The following is a 20,115-nucleotide window of genomic DNA, read 5'->3' as shown; positions in this document are numbered from 1 at the left end:
AAGATGTGGATGCTTTGGAGAGGGTTCAGAGGAGGTTTACCAGGATACTGCCTGGACTGGAGGGCTTATCTTATGAAGAGAGGTTGACTGACCTCGGTCTCTTTTCATTGGAGAAAAGGAGGAGGAGAGGGGACCTAATTGAGGTATACAAGATAATGAGAGGCATAGATAGAGTTGATAGCCAGAGACTATTTCCCAGGTCAGAAATGGCTAGCACGAGGGGTCATAGTTTTAAGCAGGTTGGTGGAAAGTATAGAGGGGATGTCAGAGGCATGTTCTTTACGCAGAGAGTTGTGAGAGCATGGAATGCGTTGCCAGCAGCAGTTGTGGAAGCAAGGTCATTGGGGTCATTTAAGAGACTGCTGGACATGTATATGGTCACAGAAATTTGAGGGTGCATACATGAGGATCAATGGTCGGCACAACATTGTGGGCTGAAGGGCCTGTTCTGTGCTGTACTGTTCTATGTTCTATGTTCTATGTTCTATCTACCAGCAGAGAATTTGAGGATTTCCTAAAGTCAAGAGGCATTTGGCATATATGGACAGCTCCATACCCATCCAATGTCTAATGGCCTGGTGGATGATCAGTGCAAACTTTGAAAACAAGCTAAATGAAACAGCCTATGGCTTCAGCGAGACCAAACTGCCTGATTCCTGTTTGATTACAGAACCAGCCCTCATGCAACTACAGGGACAGCTCCAGCAGTGTTGCTAAAGGGGAGAAGATTCCCCAACAGACAAAATCTGATCCTCCGAGGACAGGAGGAGAGTGCAACAGTGCCAGGAACACAAGTGCTAGACACAAGACTCCTTTGAGCAAGAGAGATAGTTTACTTCAGGGGATGAAGTTTGGTGTTGAAACCACAGGAATGGCCCTGCTTGGGTAAGAGGTACAGTCGTCATGAGGTCAGCCCCCATGATGTACAAAGTTCAGGTAGGTGAGACAGTCCTGAACAAGCACGTGGACCAATTGAAGGCTGAATCCTTGAAAACAGGGCAGGAGCAAAACATGCCCAATCCTGAGAACATCTAGGAAAGCTGCAGAACCCATGGTTTCTCCTCCTCTGCCTCGTGTCAAAGAAACCTCTGAGGATGAGATGGACACAGCAGATGTCGCAGCCTTGATACCATTACCACCTGAAGAAGAAGAGGAGTTTCATCCAAGACACTCTGGGCACAAGAGACGAGCTACAGTCAGGTAGGTGCCACCAGAATCCAAGGTAGATTCAAAGGAACCAGACCTTGCATGAAAATGCCACAGAAGAAGCTACAAGAAAAAGAGTGGGCCTACATTCCAGGAGTTAGTGGGGGAGGGATATAGAGATTGGAACAAGTTCAGCCAGGTGAAACTGATAGAATATGAGTTCCCCAATTGGGACTGTTAACCTGGTCCAATCAGGACCCCTGGCTGAGAGATATAAACAGGAATATCAGGTGTTCTGCTCACTCTAGGAGCCAGCTGTGAGCTAGCTAGGCCCACTGTCATGCACCATCCACATGTAAAGAAAGGGTGACTTGGTGACAAGATATTGGTGTTGGCCTTAATGGAGTTATTTCAATGATCTGTGCTATCTTTCAAATAGGGAACATGGCAGGCTTTATGTTGTCATGTATGCTGTCTGTTTACATAGCATAAGAAAGCACTGTATTTTAATACAATATACACAATAGTTTTGTTACTTGTTATTTGTAACCCTGTACACATACAAATCACAATACAAAACTAATTAACTGGTTACAAGACTAAAATGTGTTATTTTATGGGGACTTCACACAGATTATGTTTTTACTATGTTTGAAAAAACACAAGCAGATGGAGGCTCCTTCAGAAACAAATGGAAGAAATAGTAACAGAATTGAAGCACAAGATTTTCTAGTGCGATAAACCTTCCTTGCTCATATTTCCACCTTTGCTATACCCCAGCATTATGCAGAAAGGCTTTTGTCATTTTTATGACTTACAGTAACCACTTTAGAATAAAAGAAAACAAAAATAATCTGCCATAGATAACAAAGTGTGGAGCTGGATGAACACAGCAGGCCAAGCAGCATCTCAGGAGCACAAAAGCTGATGTTTCGGGCCTAGACCCTTCATCAGAGCGAAGTAATCTGCCATTTACTTACCTTCCCTTGAAACCTTGTTACATTTCTAATAAATGTGGAATATTCTCCAAAAGCAATAGCAGCTTTTACAACAGAAACTTGTACACCGACTCCAAAATCAAAAGAGTCTACACTCATCATTGCTGTAATTAATTCATGTACATCATGGTGAACATCTATGGTAAATCCAGAGTCAGCAATTGCCTTTGAATGAAGCACAAACAAATGATAAACGCTTAACGATATTCAAAGATGAAACTGATTATGTTGTAATTATTTTCAGTGAGATTGGTGAGCGAGTTTTCACCTTAACATGACATTTTTTATTTTCCCCCTGCATTTTCCTCCTTCCACTTCACAAACTATTATCTCTTGGCACCTCTCACCCACCTGGCCCCAGTTGGCTAGAAAGTATATTGGACACGAACAGCTGTGTCTGTGCTTTACATCTTTATATGTTTCTATGAAAGATGAAGAAATTTGAAATAGGAGCTACAGAAAAAAGACGGTAAAAGAGAAAAAACAGCCATGAGAGAAAATATGGGCAGAATGAACTGTTATAGGAAAGATGAAGTGGTTTCATAGCAGTGATTATATTTACAAAATAAATTATTAGTAGCATTACAGTAATTCATCAAGAAGTAGCTGGGTGAGTTTCTGACAGTCAGTTATATCACTTGGGATGAAGAATGATAAATTGACCTGGCCATGAATGGGGGAGGGGTGTGGGGGTGCTGTTCTCTGTCAGGAAGATCCTGCAGGGAACACTAATAAACTCATGTATAGTCTTTTAATCGTGCAGATTACTGCATGTCTGTGGAACAAACCACTGGTCGCTTGTGTTTGGAGTCAATAGCTGCCACCAATCTTCCTTTGTATATTGAGTCTTTGAACCCATCTAATTAGCAGTGGCACAGGATAAACCATACTAAATCATGCTGAGATAAGGAACTTGTCTTTCACATCAAGGTGTACTCTATTGCATGATAACTAGTTAGGCATAATTGTAAAGACTATCTGGAGCCAGAGATAAAACATCAATCCCTAACAGGGCCTCTAGCTAGTTTGCTATTCTCTATCTATAAACTGTAGGACATCTTTAGATTGGAGGGATCTGCTGCAGATTTATCATTGGCTCTTTCAGAGCTATTGTTTTAAGAAATATCTTCCTTCAATTCTTTTTCCCCCATAGTTGACATTTATGCATTTGGGTACATAACTATTTTTACATTTATCACTATCTCCCAAATCTCTGGGTTCGTAAATTCATGTAGTTTGAAGTTTTCCCAATTCTTCCAGAACATTGCTGTTCTCACTTTGGAAGATTAGATGGTATTTTATTTCAGGACTGTTGGCCTTAATTCTGAAGTGGACCTTGATTAATATCCAAACCATTTCTTTAATCTTTTGAATATTTCTTGAAGAGGACGTTGTTCCTCCTTAACCCAGCTACATCTACCCTGCTTGATAGGTAGTCTCTGCCAGTGATGATGACTTGTCTCCGGAAAAAGTCACCCATGATGGGAAGCATTAGTTCACTTCTCCAATGCTAACATTTTAGACTTCCCTGCCAGCCCAGCCTTCAAGCACACTTACATAGAATTGGCAAGTTTCCGCCCAGTGTGTGCTATCAAAAAAGGCAGCGCTTAAGCTTTTAGCCTTTTCTCTCTAAGCAGAAAATGAATTTCTGCAGCAAGTTTTACCATAAATTAAGTGACTTGTTTTAACAAGATAGAGTCTGTCGCTTCAGCAATGTTGATTTAAATGCCCATTTCCTGCAAAGATTTTGTTTCTTTTTTCTGAGGAAGATTTGTCTTTTTCAAAGGTTCTGCTAATTTCCCAGTAATTATTCTGGGAGTTTCCAATATATATTGTAAGAAGTGAAATTTACCAAATGGTTTCTGGATATGCGTTTGCTTCCTGCAACTAAGGTCCATTTCCAATTAATCCATAAATTCTGAAGGGGTTCAGCACTGGATAACATGAACAGCTATGACGCTAGCATAAGCACTGGAATTTCAATGTGCAAACTTGTATATATATATACACATGTGTGTGTATGTATGTATATATATTACACATATTTTACATATTTATATATATATGTGTATGTGTGTATGTGTTTGAATTTTTCATCAATGTTCATGAAAGTAGCTGCAATCATTTGACATAAAATATTACCAATTGAGAAGAACTCAATGACAGTAAAATTGTTTATTTTCTGAAACAGGATGTTGAAGTGGAAACTGAATCAGTGCGGATATCTATTAATTTTAACAGGAAGTGATTGTTGGTCCCCTTGCTGAGTTATTTGTGTTACCGATAGCCATTGTCTAATGTGGTGCCATTATTTAAGGAAGGTGTCAGGAAAAGCCAGGGAACTATAGACCAGTGAACCAGTTTTGGAGTACCGTGTTCAGTTCTGATCTCCCTGCTATTAGAAAGATGTTGTGAAACTTGAAAGGTACAGAAAAGGTTTACAAGGATGTTGCCGGGGTTAGAATGCTTGAGCTATAGGGAGAGGCTGAATAGGCTGGGGTTATTTACCCCAGAGCTTCGGATGCTGAGGGGTGGTCTTATACAGGTTCATAAAATCATGAGGGGCATGAATAGGGTGAATTGCCAAGGGCTTATTGACAGGGTAGGGGAGTCCACAACTGGATGGCATAGGTATAAGGTGAGAAGGGAAAGATTTAAAAGGGACCTGAGGTGCAATTTTTTCATGCAAAGGGTGGTGTGTGTATGGAATGAATTGCGAGAGGAAGTGGTGGAGGCTGGTACAGGTACAACATTTAAAAGTTGTCTGATGGGTACATGTATAGGAAGGGTTTAGAGGGACAAAAACAAAGTTGCTGGAAAAGTTGCTGGAAGGGTTAAGAGGGAAATGGGCCAAATACTGGCAAATGGGACTAGATTAATTTGGGAGATCTGGTCAGCACGGATGAGTTGGACTGAAGGGTCTATTTCCATGCTATATATCTCTATGACTGTACTTCACATGAGTATCTGATAATGTTTTTGGGTAACCATTGGCATACATTAAACCTTTTCCAGCAGTAACAGCATAATGTGGTCACAACTTTGGAAATGACCAGTTGGGCAATGAGAGCTAAGACACTTTGAAATATTTTTGATTTATTGCAGTCAACTTGGGAAGTTGTGAAATAAAATCAATGAACTGAATGAACTGACTGCCTATGAAACATATGAACTGAAAAATGGTTCAATGCTTACCTCAAAACGATATATGAATAAATTGTATGGTTTTCGGAAGTATTTCTCATCATCGTTATAGTAGAGACGTTCACACTCACTGTCATATCGCAGTTCCCTCCAGTCCCCATTATACACATATTCACAATATCCACCAAACCCAGTGTCTAAAACAGTTCTTCCAACGTCATTTATTAAGATGTTATAGCTTAAAAAAGAAAGGTTAATTCAGCTTTTAATCTCTAAATAAACATGTATGTTCTAAAACCATGCTTCTCAAGTCAATCCTGAGACCACAAGATGTGATTTTGAAGTAGCATGTAAAACCAACATTAAATATCTGAAGAAGTAAACAGACAGCATCTTGAGGTAGGTTATTAGATGAGGTTGAGTTTTCAGAACGACTTGCATTTTTAATTGCCAGTTTGTTCAACGGGTGAAGAGAGGGTAGAAAGTCTAGTAGGATTCCTGATCTTTAATGAGGATTTGCTTTTAATGAATGGATGGGAGCTCCTACTTCAGCCTGTGAAACACAACCCTCCTCGCTGCCTCTTTGTTTTTGAAAGTATCGTGGAGATCTAGAGGGCAAAGATGACCAGGATGAGGATCCACCTTTTCAATAGTAGTGGAGTTCCTCAACAGATATCATGGCAACAGCGTGTAGAGGTAGAAGAACACATGAATACTCTTAATGTTACTCACAGTACCTCTGGGAAAAAAGGTGCAATATCAAGCTAGAACTGCTTAAGTAAGGCTCCCATTTGCAGATTTTAGGCAGTCTAAAGAGCCCTGTACAACAATAGTGTGGCTCAGCACTAGAGACAGTTGAAATAAAACAAATATACCAAATGAATGCACTGGCTGAAAAGGTAGGGAAAGAATGCTCGATAACAGGGTCAGCGGTTAATACTGCTGCCTCACAGCACCAGGGACCCAGGCTCCATTCCAGCCTTGATAGCCTGTCTGTGTGAGGTTTGCATACTCTCCCCATGTCTGTATTGGGTTCCTCCCACAGTCCAAAGATGCGCAGGTTAGATCGACTGCCTAAAATTGCTTGTACTGCCCAGGGACATACAGGCTAGGTCGATTAGCTATAGTAAAAGTGGGGCTATGGAGATGGGATTGGGGGCTGGGACTGGGTGGGGTGCTCTTTGGGCTTTTGGTGTGGATTTAATCAGTTGAATGGCCTCATTCCTCACAGTCGGGATTCAATGATTTTATACAGACAGACTGTACACAGAGTTTTGAACTTGGAATGTAAAAGCAGCACTGGAACAATATCTATTAATGATGGATCAATATTGGATATTGGTAATTGGCAATTTTCATTGGAAATGTAGGATTAAGGCACAGAAAAGGGAAATGGATCAGCTTCTTGCTACAGTTCCCAACATCACAATGATGAACAGTAGGACCATGGGAAGCACCAAGGATCAGAGGGACATTAGTGTGCTGTTCACATTTCTCCTAAGGTGGCAATACAGACAGATAAAATGGTTCAGAAGGTATACGAGATATTTACCTTTATTCGCCAAGCAACAGAGTCTAAGAGCATGGAGATGATGCTGGACCTGAATAAAACATTGGTTAGGCCACAGCTAGCATAACATGTGCAATTCTGGAATCCACAACATACGAGGGATGTGTTAGCACTGGGGAGGGTGCAGAGGAGATTTGCCAGGACATTGCCTTGGCTGGAGAGTTTAGTTTTAAAGAGAGATTGGATAGATTAGGATTGTTTTCTTTGGAGCAGTGGAGACTGGCTGGATGTCATTGATATGTATGAAATTATGAGGGGCATAAATAGGGTAGGCAGGGCAGAGATTTAAGCTAGGGGCAAGGGATTTAGAGCAGATATGAGCAAAAATCATTTCACCAGAGGGTGGTAGAATCTAGAATTCACTGCCAATAAAGGTTATAGAGACAGAACCCTCATAATATTTAGAAAGTATTTAGGTGTGCGCTTGCAACGCCAAGGCATACAAGACTAGATATGCCTTGTTGTGAAGCTATGGGCCAAATGTTGGAATATGAGATTAGAATAGCTAGGTGCCAATGTAGTTAACCCAGCCACATTAGGGGCATTTAAACAGTCCTTGGATAAGCATATTGATGATGATGGGATAGTGTAGGGGGAGGGGCTTAGATTAGTTCACAGGTCGGCGCAACATCGAGGGCCAAAGGGCCTGTTCTGCATTGTATTGTTCCATGTTGTATGTTGTTTTTGGCTGGTACAGACTCAATGGGCTGAAAAGCCTATTTGTATTTTGCAGACCTCTATGACTCTTATAACTATGAAACAGATGTCAAACTTCTTTCAGTTGAATTAATTTCAGGTTATATCAAGAAATAAGGCAGCATTTGATCAAGTATAGCATCAATAAGCACTAATAAAAGTGAAGTTAATAGAGTCTGGGAGAAATTCTTCACTGGTTGGAGTCATACTTAGCACAAACAAATATGATTGCGATCATTAGAAGCAATTGTCCTAGCCCCAGGATATTACTGCACAAACTACCAAAGATAATGTCCTAAGTCTAACCATCTTCAGCTTCTTCATTACCAACTTTCCTCAATGAAAATGTCAAAGTATATATGTTCTTTCATGGTTGTGCAATGTTCAAAACTGCAGCAGTCTATTTTATTATGTAAGTATTTATAATTCTGTGATAACTCATAACTTGCTTGTTCAGCAGTGAGCTACTGATTGAATAATAATCTACCAGCCAGACAGCATAATGCAATATCCAGGTTATAGACCAATACCTGAACTAGCATTGACCATTATGCTGGAATACAAATATGAAAAACTAAAGAAGGAAGCCGAAACGAATCCAGGCTGGAACCGAAACATGTCTTACCCAGTCATAATTGCTTGTATGCCCGGGATTAAAAACAAGTTACTGCAGAAATTCCTTCTTTCATTTGGATAATCAGACTCACAGGTTTCTTCATCTGAAGCATCTGCACAGTCTTTCTCACTATTGCACAGTAAATGTCTTTTAATACATCGTCCTAAAAAGAAAATTCATCAGTGATTTTAAACATGAACTTCACATTAATAATTTTATACATGTGATAAAGATACTTGCAAAACTTAAGCTTGATATCACTAATCATGAGCTTCTGTGTGACATCATTTTCTCAATTACACTTTTAAAGCCTAGTGCTGTTTTTCACTAAGCATGTGCTAACGCTGACATTAAAAAGCAAAAAATTTAAAGCAAAAAGCATGTTTTGTGATCTGGTTTTGGTTTCATCCTTTGGGACAAGGTGTCACACCATTGATGCAGCACCTAAAATTCATGGGATCTCCAGCTTAAAGTGGGATGGAAAGTGATCAGGCTTTGCAAGGGGCAGAGAGTGAGGCGTTGAAGCTAGTGGAGAATGGGGTGACAAGCAGGGCAAGAAAGATGGCAAATAAAGGGGAATGAGGGGTAGGCAGCAGCAACAAACACAACAGTTCCACTTTTGGTCCCAAATTCAAGTTCTACTGTGATGCAGGTGCATAATGACCACATTAACAGCACAAATGCTCTGCTCAAAAACATTGACAGAAGCTACAGCATAGCTTTTCAGATTACTTCTCTCCTGAATGTAGACAAAAATACTGAACATACTATCAAGGAAATGGGCACAGAAAGATGGTTTTGTGTGTTTTCCATCATTCATATATCCTTTTTAACAGGGATACCCAGGAGTTCTGGTATGGGTATCGTTAGTCAATTGACAACAAACAAAACATGGTAAAATTCTAAACCTAATTGAATTTTGATTTTCAATTAATATACAGAGAGGTACTTGCCTGAACTGCATTGAAACTGATCACCACAGTTAATTTTTGGTATACATTGTTCAGATGTCTCACAAGAAATGTCTTCCCACAGAGATCCAATGCATTGGCTACCACCATATATGGCTGGCCGATTCAGGTTCCTATATCTGGACTTTACAATTAAACCAAATGTGTTAATTATTGCTCCTGTTTATATACAGAATGAGTAAATATATGCCGTATATATAATCACATCATAAATATTAAAACTGAGTACCATTTTGTCTGTCACAAAACACACCGATGCTCTATTCTCCACATAAATGTTGGATCACCATATTGTAGTAATTGATACAACTATACTAGATTTATTTAGATTAATGAGCATGCATAGGCATCTGCTCAGCTCATGTCCACCTAATCAATATTTTACAACAATTGTTAGTAACAGGGCCAAGCTTATAAAAATTGCACATTAACATCCAGTCACTCGTTGATTTGCATTCTGTATTTCCAGCTCTTAAGACAAGAGCCTGGTCTGTGCTGTGACTTTATTGGAACTGGCTGCCAGATGGCAGCCTCAGTGACAGCTTCACGGTAGAGATCATAATGACTACGGCAAACCAGGAGACACATTCCTAAAGATTGCATACCTATCCCAAATATCTCTATGTTCTGTTGTGATAGTTTAGTTTATGAAATAATCTCAGGATCCTCCAGGTGCAGGTCAATTGTTTGCTGAGCCAACTTTTGGAGAGTCCATCTTAAAAAAGATTCTGAGGTAGCACTTTAACTCAGTGAGGATTCCTCGGATATTTATACAATGTAAATCACTTAGTCTGTACATTTCTTGACTTAAGAAATTATTTGTTTTGGAGAAACACCTTGCTTTTCACACATTTCAACAAGTAGCAAGATACCTGTTACCCCAGACCTCACCATTGTCTATCTTTCCAGCGCTATTCTATCTCCTGTCTGAATATTACAGTTCATTCGCCTCTGCGCTTTGTCTTTCTTGGCATGGCACGGGGTCATCCTCACACTCTATTTCCAAATAAGGCCTCAGGGTTAATGCTGGTTCAGCCACATTGCATGTCCGCAGAAATTCTGTCTGTCTGTTGTGTCAACATCTGAGTGTGTTTATGCAATTTAACTAAATTAACTTCTAAGATGACCACTTTCTTGGTTAAGAATATATGAAAATGAAACTCAAATGATTTATATGGTCTTTGTTTATGAAGCTAACTAAATTTCTCTACATTATTCTAATCCAAGCACGAATTTCATGAGTATTTACAAGTTTACTCATGTCATACCCAAATGACCCCCTAATAGTACAAAAAGACCATGCATTTTCATGTATATTTGGAGTTATCCAACTTACCCAATATACACATAACTGCTTCTATGCATTAGTAAAGTTATTAATTTCATCAGTCCATACATAAGCTTTGCCTATATGGTGCTTAAATCTTGCCCATCTCACAATGGTGCACGTGTATTTTGTTAGTAGCTGCTATCTGACCAAGTTCCCACACTGGGAGTGTCATTCCTGTTTCATGTGTTGATGCTATTGTACCTGTTATTGTTCTATTTGATAATAAAATGTTAGGCTGGATGAACACAGCAGGCCCAGCAGCATCTCAGGAGCACAAAAGCTGACGTTTCGGGCCTAGACCCTTCATCAGAGAGGGGGATGGGGTGAGGGTTCTGGAATAAATAGGGAGGCGGACCGAAGATGGAGAGAAAAGAAGATAGGTGGAGAGGAGAGTATAGGTGGGGAGGTAGGGAGGGGATAGGTCAGTCCAGGGAAGACGGACAGGTCAAGGAGGTGGGATGAGGTTAGTAGGTAGGAGATGGACGTGCGGCTTGTGGTGGGAGGAAGGGATGGGTGAGAGGAAGAACAGGTTAGGGAGGCAGAGACAGGTTGGACTGGTTTTGGGATTCCGTTGGTGGAGGGGAAGAGCTGGGCTGGTTGTGTGGTGCAGTGGGGGGAGGGGACGAACTGGGCTGGTTTTGGGATGGATGCCTATCTCCTAACCTCATCCCGCCTCCTTGACCTGTCCATCTTACCTGGACTGACCTATCCCCTCCCTACCTCCCCACCTATACTCTCCTCTCCACCTATCTTCTTTTCTCTCCATCTTCAGTCCGCCTCCCCCTCTCTCCCTATTTATTCCAGAACCCTCACCCCATCCCCCTCTCTGATGAAGGGTCTAGGCTCGAAACGTCAGTTTTTGTGCTCCTGAGATGCTGCTGGGCCTGCTGTGTTCATCCAGACTCACATTTTATTATCTTGGATTCTCCAGCATCTGCAGTTCCCATTATCATTGTTCTATTTGAGTTGTGTGTTATTGTAGACCTCTGGGTCTGATGGTCAATCTGTGGACTGTGCTGATGATATGTTCATCTCTTCCTGAGTGGCTGCCTGAGTTGAGGAACAGCTTCTCCAGTTCTACATATGTGATTCTGGGCACAACAGTATCCCTCGTTTTTCTCTTCCACTGCAAGTCACTGAGGTGACATTTGTCTTACAGGTGCCCCAAGCTGCCATTTGGGCTCACTCTGTTAACAGTGTTGAAAGATCAACCCTTGGCAATGATTTGGCAATTTCGTCAAAACAATAGTTGGTTTCTTTCACATTGATTTTTATCACTCACACCTGTTACTACTTTTGGCTTTACTAAATCTTTGTGCTTGGAGAAGTAATTTGAGCGTGATATGAAATCAGTCTTTGCATTAGAGCACTTTCGTTGCCTTCAGCAGGTGTGTTTCTCCACTGGAGAATTGCTTTGTGTGTGCTGGATTTTCACTTAGCTTTTCCATTTGAGTACAGATAGTTTGGAGATGGTATTGAATTTCACAATCCTTAAAGAAGCAGTGGAATTCTTCACTTATGAATTGAGGGTCCCTGTTGCTTATCACAATGTCAGGAATCCTGCAATGGCTGAAGTGTGCTTTCAAACATGTGATAATCTCTCAATAGTCGTTAGTTCTCTCATCGCTATTTCTTGCAACACTTAAAAAGTTGCATCACATGGTGCAGTTTGTTTGAATTGTACTTATTACTGGCCACACACTTGTATGAAAACTTCTGTTCTTGCAATGAGAAAACTGCTTTCCTCTTCTTTGTTTTATGATGTCCTCCATTGTATTTGCAGTCTGCCGTTTATCTGTAATTGTTCTGCCTGATAGGTCTGGATTATCCATAATGCCAGGCCCTGTCAGTTTGGCCAAGAATATGTTTCTGTGTTGTGAATGGCAAGATGGGAATCTCTATTGAGTGGAGAGATGCCAATTTGAATTTATTTGCAATAATAGCATGTCATTTACTACCTAATCTCACCTTATTTTTCTGAAGTTTCCTATACTCCTACCTGCCACAAAGAAATTAAATGGCAGCAATTCAACATGAGAGTCAGAGCTAGTACCAGCCATTCCAAGCCTCCGCTCACTTCTCTTGGCCTCCACTGTGGACAGCATCTCAAGGCCCACTCCATGGGCAGTGATCAGCAGAACCTGTCCATGGATATTGGCATCAGACACACACAGCCTCACTACAGCCTCATGGCACAACCCCAGTACACTCATAATATGGTTCTGTAGTTCGATGCTGCACTTTGGTAAACTGGTACCTTTCATTATAATACTGCTGCCAGCAGGAGCAGATACCTACACATCTTAGGGTTCTTCACTGGCTCTCTTATTACTCTCCTTGCCTTTTTGCACTTTGCTGCCTCAGCGAGAGCTCGAAGGACCACAGTACTTCGTCCTTGCTTGGCTGTTCAGGACAGACATAAAACCAGGTAGCTTGTCATGGTTGTTAGCAGTGATAACTTTAGGGAGTGGACGGGTGCTATATGGCACAATTCTATGTCAATCTCAGATGTGTAGCATGTGTCAGCAGCACCTGCTCCAAGTAGCCATGTCTCAAAACTTTACAAAAATTAGCCCTCAGTCAGTCCAGGGAAAATCGTCTTCAGTCAGGGGGCCCTGGGGCACCAAGTCAAAAGCTTTACCTGCTCCCAGTCCTCCTATCCAATAGCTGCTTGGAGTAAATCAACTCCATGTCCATACCTCCACAGTCCAGTGAGTGGTGTTAGGTAGGGTTCCAGGATGGTAGGACAAAAAGGGCTGGTAACCAAAGCAGCTTAGTTTATAAATAGCCATATATTTACAACCGTGCACTTGCATTTGCAATAAAGTGTCAATCATGCCACCTGCACGCCCTGAGAAGCATATCTTTTTGTTTCTGCTCCCACTGTAGTCATAATGGAGGGTAGCTCTGACTGACTGCACTTGACCTGGTGCACAGCTTGGCTTCACAAATGGAAATGATGTTAGTAATCCTGGGAGGTTCCAGCAGTGTGAGTATTTCTGCCTCTGGTGAGAGGAAAGATAGGACAAACAGGCCACCACAGAAACTTGATGTGTGGTGATAAGGCGAGTCTGAGAGTAGAGTCTGAGAACTCTCACTATGGTTCATAGAGAAAAGCCCTCTGTAACACTCACCAAAATTGATATTTAGACAATTTCTGGTAAAATTAAGCCTAATGCTTTGAACTATTCAGACAACAGTCTAAATTTTATTTTTTCCTGAAATGGGCACAAGTTTGCAGCCTTGGTCAGGGCCTCATTAAGGTACTTACATGGTTAGAGTAAGTCAGGAGGCATATTGGTACATTCTGGTTGGCTTTCCGTTCCCAGATATTTGAAGTAATCACACTTTCAGCTTGGAGGGTCAGAGCTCTTTGTCTAAAATCTAACTTGCCTTGCCATTGGCTTGGCGACTACTTGGGTCATTGTCATGTTGTACAAAAGCCTGATGCTCCAATAAATTAATGAAATGTGATCCTCTGGAACATTTAGGTATATAATTGATTCCTGGGTGATTAATTCCTAGCTCTTTATAGACAATACAAAAATACATAACACTGATCAATATTGGCTTTGAAACTAGAACCCCTGGATGTCAAAATTCTTGATTGATAACTACATTTTCAGGAGTCATAGGAATACAGAAAACCATAGCAGTAGGAGTATGCCATTCATCCCTTTGGACCATTCCATAGGGTCAAGGCTGATATAGTTGTGGTCACAGCTCCACATTCCCGTCTGCACCCCGTAAACCTTAACTCCCTTATCTGCCAAAAATTGACATAAATCAGCTTTCAGTACGCTTAAAAACATTGCCTCTCCTCCCCTCTTGGAACAATAATTTCACACTTCAATGAACTTTTGACAGAAAAATTTTCTTCGCATTTGTTTTGAAAGGGAGACCGTTTCTTTTTAAACCATGTCTACATTTCCTCGTTTTATGCTCCCCTACAAGAGGAAATAGCAGACAGCTCAGATTTTATTCTTCAATACGATTATCTCTTGTTCCTCTAAACTCTAATTCATACAGGCTTAACTTGTTCAACCTTTGTCATACGATAAGCTCCTCATGCTAGGAATGAGTCAAGTGAACCTTCTCTGAACTGCTCCTATATCAATGATATTTTTGCAAATAAGGAGGTTAAAACTATACATGGTATTCCGTATGTCATCTCATCTTGTATGGCTGCAGTAAACTTCCCTTCCCTAATGTTCCATTCCCTTAGCAATAAATAATCACATTCTATTGCCTTCCGAATCATTCACTGTAACTCAATACTAATTCTCTAAAATTTATATACCAGGACCCCCCAGTCGCAGACTTCCACTGAGTCATGCAATCTCTCTCTACTTGTACTGTTTTTCTGTTTTCACTGTGCAAAAAGACAAGCTTGTCTTTGTCCACATCATGCTCCATCTGCCATTTTCTTACCCATATATTTAATGCAAGCTGTGTCGTTTTACAGAATATAGATGTCCTCTTGCAACTTACTTTCCTAATTATCTTGGTGGCATCAGGAAATTTATCTATTACACTTGTCTCTGGGTCTCTGTTTAAATAATACTATCTAGATGACAGGAGTCTTGTTTGTGAGTCAATGTTTTCAATCTCCATGATAGACTTAAATGTGGAATCTGATTTGACACTTCAGTGCATCATTGACGCATTGCAACTTTGAAGGAACCACAAAATTATCAGTATGAATGTCTGCTAAAGTAGACATAAAAGACCCCATGGTACTATTAAAAGTAGATTAAGTGTAAATCTCCTTATTTCATGGTCATTGTGACTGCAACAGTTCATTTCACTGGCATCCTGCTCCCTTTGGTCGGTTCTAATGTGAATCAGGGCTCCCACTTGAAATTTCATATGATTCATGATTACCCACCTAGCACGGTTGCAAGTTTAAACCCGAATCCAGCACATACTTTCCAGCCATGAAAAAATTAGCCATGCATATGGCACTATCTTCATGGACATTCTTGCATCATTCTTGCAGGAGTAGATGACACTCTAACTGAGACAACGGGAACTAACCAGAAGAAGGGAGGCAAAGCTGTATGCTCTAATCTCCACTGGGAGAAAGTGTTGCCCATTTTCAGGAGGGCCATTGCTGAGGCTACAACCATTTAGAGAGATGATCAACTGATGACAACACTGACTCATGCTAATCTTCAAGTTAACATTCCATATGTCCCTAATTCACTCAATTCCTCTGATTTATAACTTAATACCGATCCATCCTCCTTCCATTACCCTCAATAACCTCTCACAATTTTATTTTCTTTAAGAAGGCAATAGAGATACAGTAAAAGTAGCAGTTGCAATAAAAATTAACAGGAGGATATTTCCTCTTGTAAGAGGGACTAGGATGAGAAAACATATGCTAAGAATAAGAGGCCTTCCAATTTAGATAAAGATGAAGTGTTTTGTTTCTCTTGCCCAAAACACAGTGGATGCTGGATTATTGAATCTATTATAGGCTGAATTATTTAGAATTTTGTTAGACATAGGAGTCAAAGATTTTGGGAGCATACAGGAAAATGCAGTTGAGTTCACAATCAGATTAGTTGTGATTTTAGTGAATGACACAGCATGGTTGAAGGGCAGAATGGCTACTCCTGCTCCTAAATATTATATTCCAATGCTCATGTAAAAACTCATTGTCATCTGATTTCACATACAGATCCTATCTGTTTATTTCTACTTCAATAAAATCATGGCTGACCTGGTTGTGGTCTCAACCAGCTTTGTAAAATGTAAGAGACAGTTATGCCTTGCAGGTGCAGATGTCATTAGAAAAGGGATAGATAGAGAAGTGAGTCATTTAACAAGGAAGTATTGAACAGTGCCAGCTAAACTAAGAAGTTGGCCATGCAAAGGAAAGTGAAAAACAAGAAGGGCCTAGTCACATTGACTTGAATGTGATATATAAAAAAAACAGGACAGATTGAAGTTTTACCCAGAATAGGGTAAGATGTGCTTTGCACTAGGACCAGTAACTATTAAGGATGCATTGCCTCTTTAATGCAGATACATTTCTTTATGAGGTCACAGCTGGATCTGGCAATATCCTAACAGTCAAAATAAGTGATGTTTAGGGAGTCACAAGTACAAACCCTTATCAAAAAAGACCTCGCAGGCTTGTAATCCCTACAATCGAACAACATGAAGCAGGTCAGTCACTGATTTGACTCATGACACTTGGAGATGTTGACTTATAGATAGGAGTTATTGCCAGGTCATACGAAATTTGGTCAAGACCTTTGCTCAGTGTTGTGAGGTCTGGCACAATCTTTCTCTTAATGAACAGGCACCCTCACATCTTTGGGTAGGGCGTTCCATGAGATAGTGGAATCCAGAAAGCAAGATTTGCTTCCTTTCTTTCTTTCTCTGCTTCAGCCCTGCTTTATCATTAAGGTTTTTGAAATCAAAGCACAATGTCCTTGATGAATAAATTGTTGTTATTTTGAATGAGTGACAGCCAGCTCTTCCCTGTCATTTTTATCAATGCTGCTGCATTTCAAAGAAAACTTTGGAAAGTTTTGAAGCATTTTCATTTCCTGGAACACTGGATAGTTTAATGTTTTGAAACCTCGACCTGGTGAGGGAGATACTTTTCACTGATCTGGGTGCAGTGTCTGGTCTATTGCAGTTGAGTTTTCAGCAGCTTTATCTTCATGATTGTCAAGCTGTCAGCACTTGGGCAGAGGCTTGCAGAGATTAGCTAGCTGCTGTATTTTGTAGAAGACTGAGCTAGCACAGGTAATGGATCTCCTTGTCAATGGTTGCTTTTTGGGAGATGTGGCTGCCAAGGTAGAAAAATTGCTCAACACTTTCCCAATTTTCACCTTCAATGCAAGTGGCAATTGGAATATTTTGCTGACTAGGTCTACATCAGAATGTGACTTTGGTTTTGACAATATTCTATAATAGGTTGAGTCTCCTGCATGCAAAATTGAAGAGATCAAGAGTGGCTTACAAATTTAATATCACATCAGAGAGCATCACACTACCTTGATTAACTCTGGCCCAGATTTTGAAGTGCATTGTCTCCGATCTCTCACTCAAGATGGTCGTACTTATATCACCAAAAAGCAGTTTGATAATAGTGATGAAGTTTCTCATTATCTTGTACTCTGAGTCTCACAATTTATGGAGTTAAACTTTTTGGTCAGGTCAATGAGTACAATAAAGAATTTCTGGTGTTGCTGTCAACATTTTCTTGTATTTGTATAGCGATGAACACCATGTCAGAGATTTTTTCTGAAGTGTTAAAACTGTGCTATGTCTCTGGCAGGGTTTCCTCAGTCACATGTTGTAAACAATTCAGGAACATGCTTTTCAGGACTTACTTAAAAAGAAACACATGGGTAATTTTTGAGATAGTTACAGTTGTCACATTCTTGAATTGGATGGTTGTTGAGAGGATGTTGTTTTTCCTTCCAAATCCAAATGCTGAGTGTATAGATTATCGGTGTGAACAAAATCAAATCAGCATTTAAATCCTTGGCTGGAATACCATCTGGGTTGTTGGTTTTGTCATTTCTTTCATTTGCTTAATTGTTTGTTGCAGATCTACCATTGATGGTGATATACCCATCAATTGTACCATAGGGTTCTGGGGGAAACCGGAAGAATATCAGCTGCCCCTTCAGCTTCTTGGTTGATGAGAACTATGTATAAATTTCAAAGGGTCTGGTAGGATTAACACTGAAGAGTACTGTAAACACCATCCATAATGATAGTATCACGTAGATAAACAGAAAATTAAGGAATATTTTAAGGCTAGTATGTTCAGGTGTTTGAAATCTCCTTCATCAACATGCACAAAACTTGGAATCAGTGGCTTTCTAGAGAATCAAAATGACTAAGATTGAATGGAGGGCTTCAAAGCAAAATCCTAACCCTCCTGCTGCAGACTACGAGAGTCCCTTAGCATATTCATACATAACTTATGAGATTAGAATATGAGTCTGTCAGAATTTTGCTGCCCCGTAACCAAGATTACCTATATTAAAATTTCATTTTATCTTTGTATAACCTAAGAGAGTTAGGTCTTGCAGGAGCAGGTGACATTTGGGGGAATAGTAAATAGAGAAGCGAGATATTTTAAACAGAAGTACCGAACAGTGAAACGAAACTTAGAAGTTGGTTACAAGAATCATGGTTAACTGGCTGCTTACATTATATAGAATCTGATAGGGACCAATGGGAAAGAATCCAGAGATAGTAAGAACTGCAGATGCTGGAGTCAGAGATGACAGAGTGGAGCTGGAGGAGCACAGCAGGCCAGAGGAGCAGGAAAGCTCAGAGCAGCAGGAAAGTTGACATTTCGGGTCAGGACCCTTCTTTAGAAAATCTGCAAAAGGGTCCCGAACCGAAACGTCAACTTTCCTGCTCCTCTGATGCTGCCTGATCTAATCGAAAAAATTGATGTTTTGCTCTCAGTTTCTCTCATTGGGATCAGTAACCTTCCCTCATTTTATCAATATGTGAGTATTTCTTTTGTATAACCACACCTGCAACTGATAACATCTCCAACACTCAAAAGAAGTACTGGAAGGGGGTACGATTGTTAGTGACACAGCCTGAGCAAACAGGGATCTTGTGTATATGCCAACTCTTTAATTGGATAATCTCTGATTGTTGTGGAAGTAGTGGTATTTTCTCAGTTGAATGTTTCTCAAAGCCTCCAATAGTTCTAGCACAAAAACCCCCATAGTCTCACCAGGTCATAGGGCCGCTCTCTCACCAGACAGAGAATAGAGCTAGAAAAGTTTAATTATTTTGAATGATAGAGAGAGATAAAAGATCGCAGTCCAAACAGATAGTATTTGTCTAAGACTTCAGAAGGCACTCAGAGAAGAAACCAAATGTTTGGGCCAGAATATCTAACTTTTGGAACTGCGACATCTGCCCAAGGCATAATAAGGTAATGTAACTCACAATTATACGATGTAAACTACTGCTCAGATGATGTATTAAATATTGCTTGAACTAAATTTAAGTTTAATCACTGACATTTTAAAGGTAAACTTTAAATCATTGCATATCAAAAAGAGAAAAGGTGCCTTAAAGGATAGCATAAAAACAGGATCCATTGCACATGATGGGACATAGACGCAAGGTACCTATGGTTCAGATCAATGGATAAGGATTATACAGATACATACAGAGAACACAAATGAAGACACCTATGTGTTACAAAGAAGGCTGATATGTTGGTGGCACGGTGGCTCAGTGGTTAGCACTGCTGCTTCGCAGCACCAGGAATCCAGGTTCAATTCCACTCTCAGGTGGAAGTCTGTGTGGAATTTGTACATTCTCCCTGTGTCTGCGTGTGTTTCCTCTGGGTGCTCCAGATCTCCCAATAATCCAATGATGTGCAGATTTGATGGACCGGCCATACAAAATTGTCCATAGTGTACTGGCAAATACAGGCTAGGTGGGTTAGCCATGGGAAATGTGGGTTTACAGCAAAAAGGTAGGTGGGTGAGTCTGGTAGGATGTCTTATGGAAAATAAGTGTGGAAAAAGTGGGCTGAATGGCCTGTTTCCAAATTGTAGGAATTCTGTAATTTCTAATAAAATACTTGGCGGACAAACTGCCAGAGAATCTGCATTCAACATTTAGAAGTATGT

General features: G+C 40.4%; 1 protein-coding gene across 1 annotated transcript in view; it reads right to left on the bottom strand.

Moving 5' to 3' along the window:
• Positions 1-20,115, bottom strand: part of c8a (complement component 8, alpha polypeptide) — a 49,979-nt gene that overhangs the window by 18,930 nt on the left and 10,934 nt on the right. The window contains exons 3-6 of the mRNA XM_048539632.1: positions 9,124-9,265; positions 8,180-8,333; positions 5,340-5,526; positions 2,127-2,309 (exon numbers count right to left, since the gene is read on the bottom strand). Coding sequence (XP_048395589.1) covers positions 2,127-2,309; positions 5,340-5,526; positions 8,180-8,333; positions 9,124-9,265 — 666 coding nt within the window. The remainder of the gene's footprint in view (positions 1-2,126; positions 2,310-5,339; positions 5,527-8,179; positions 8,334-9,123; positions 9,266-20,115) is intronic.

Source organism: Stegostoma tigrinum, chromosome 8 (assembly GCF_030684315.1).
Source record: "Stegostoma tigrinum isolate sSteTig4 chromosome 8, sSteTig4.hap1, whole genome shotgun sequence".
NCBI lineage: Eukaryota > Metazoa > Chordata > Chondrichthyes > Orectolobiformes > Stegostomatidae > Stegostoma > Stegostoma tigrinum.
Note: the sequence above shows the minus strand (reverse complement) of the source record. Positions and strands in the feature narration are given on the sequence as shown.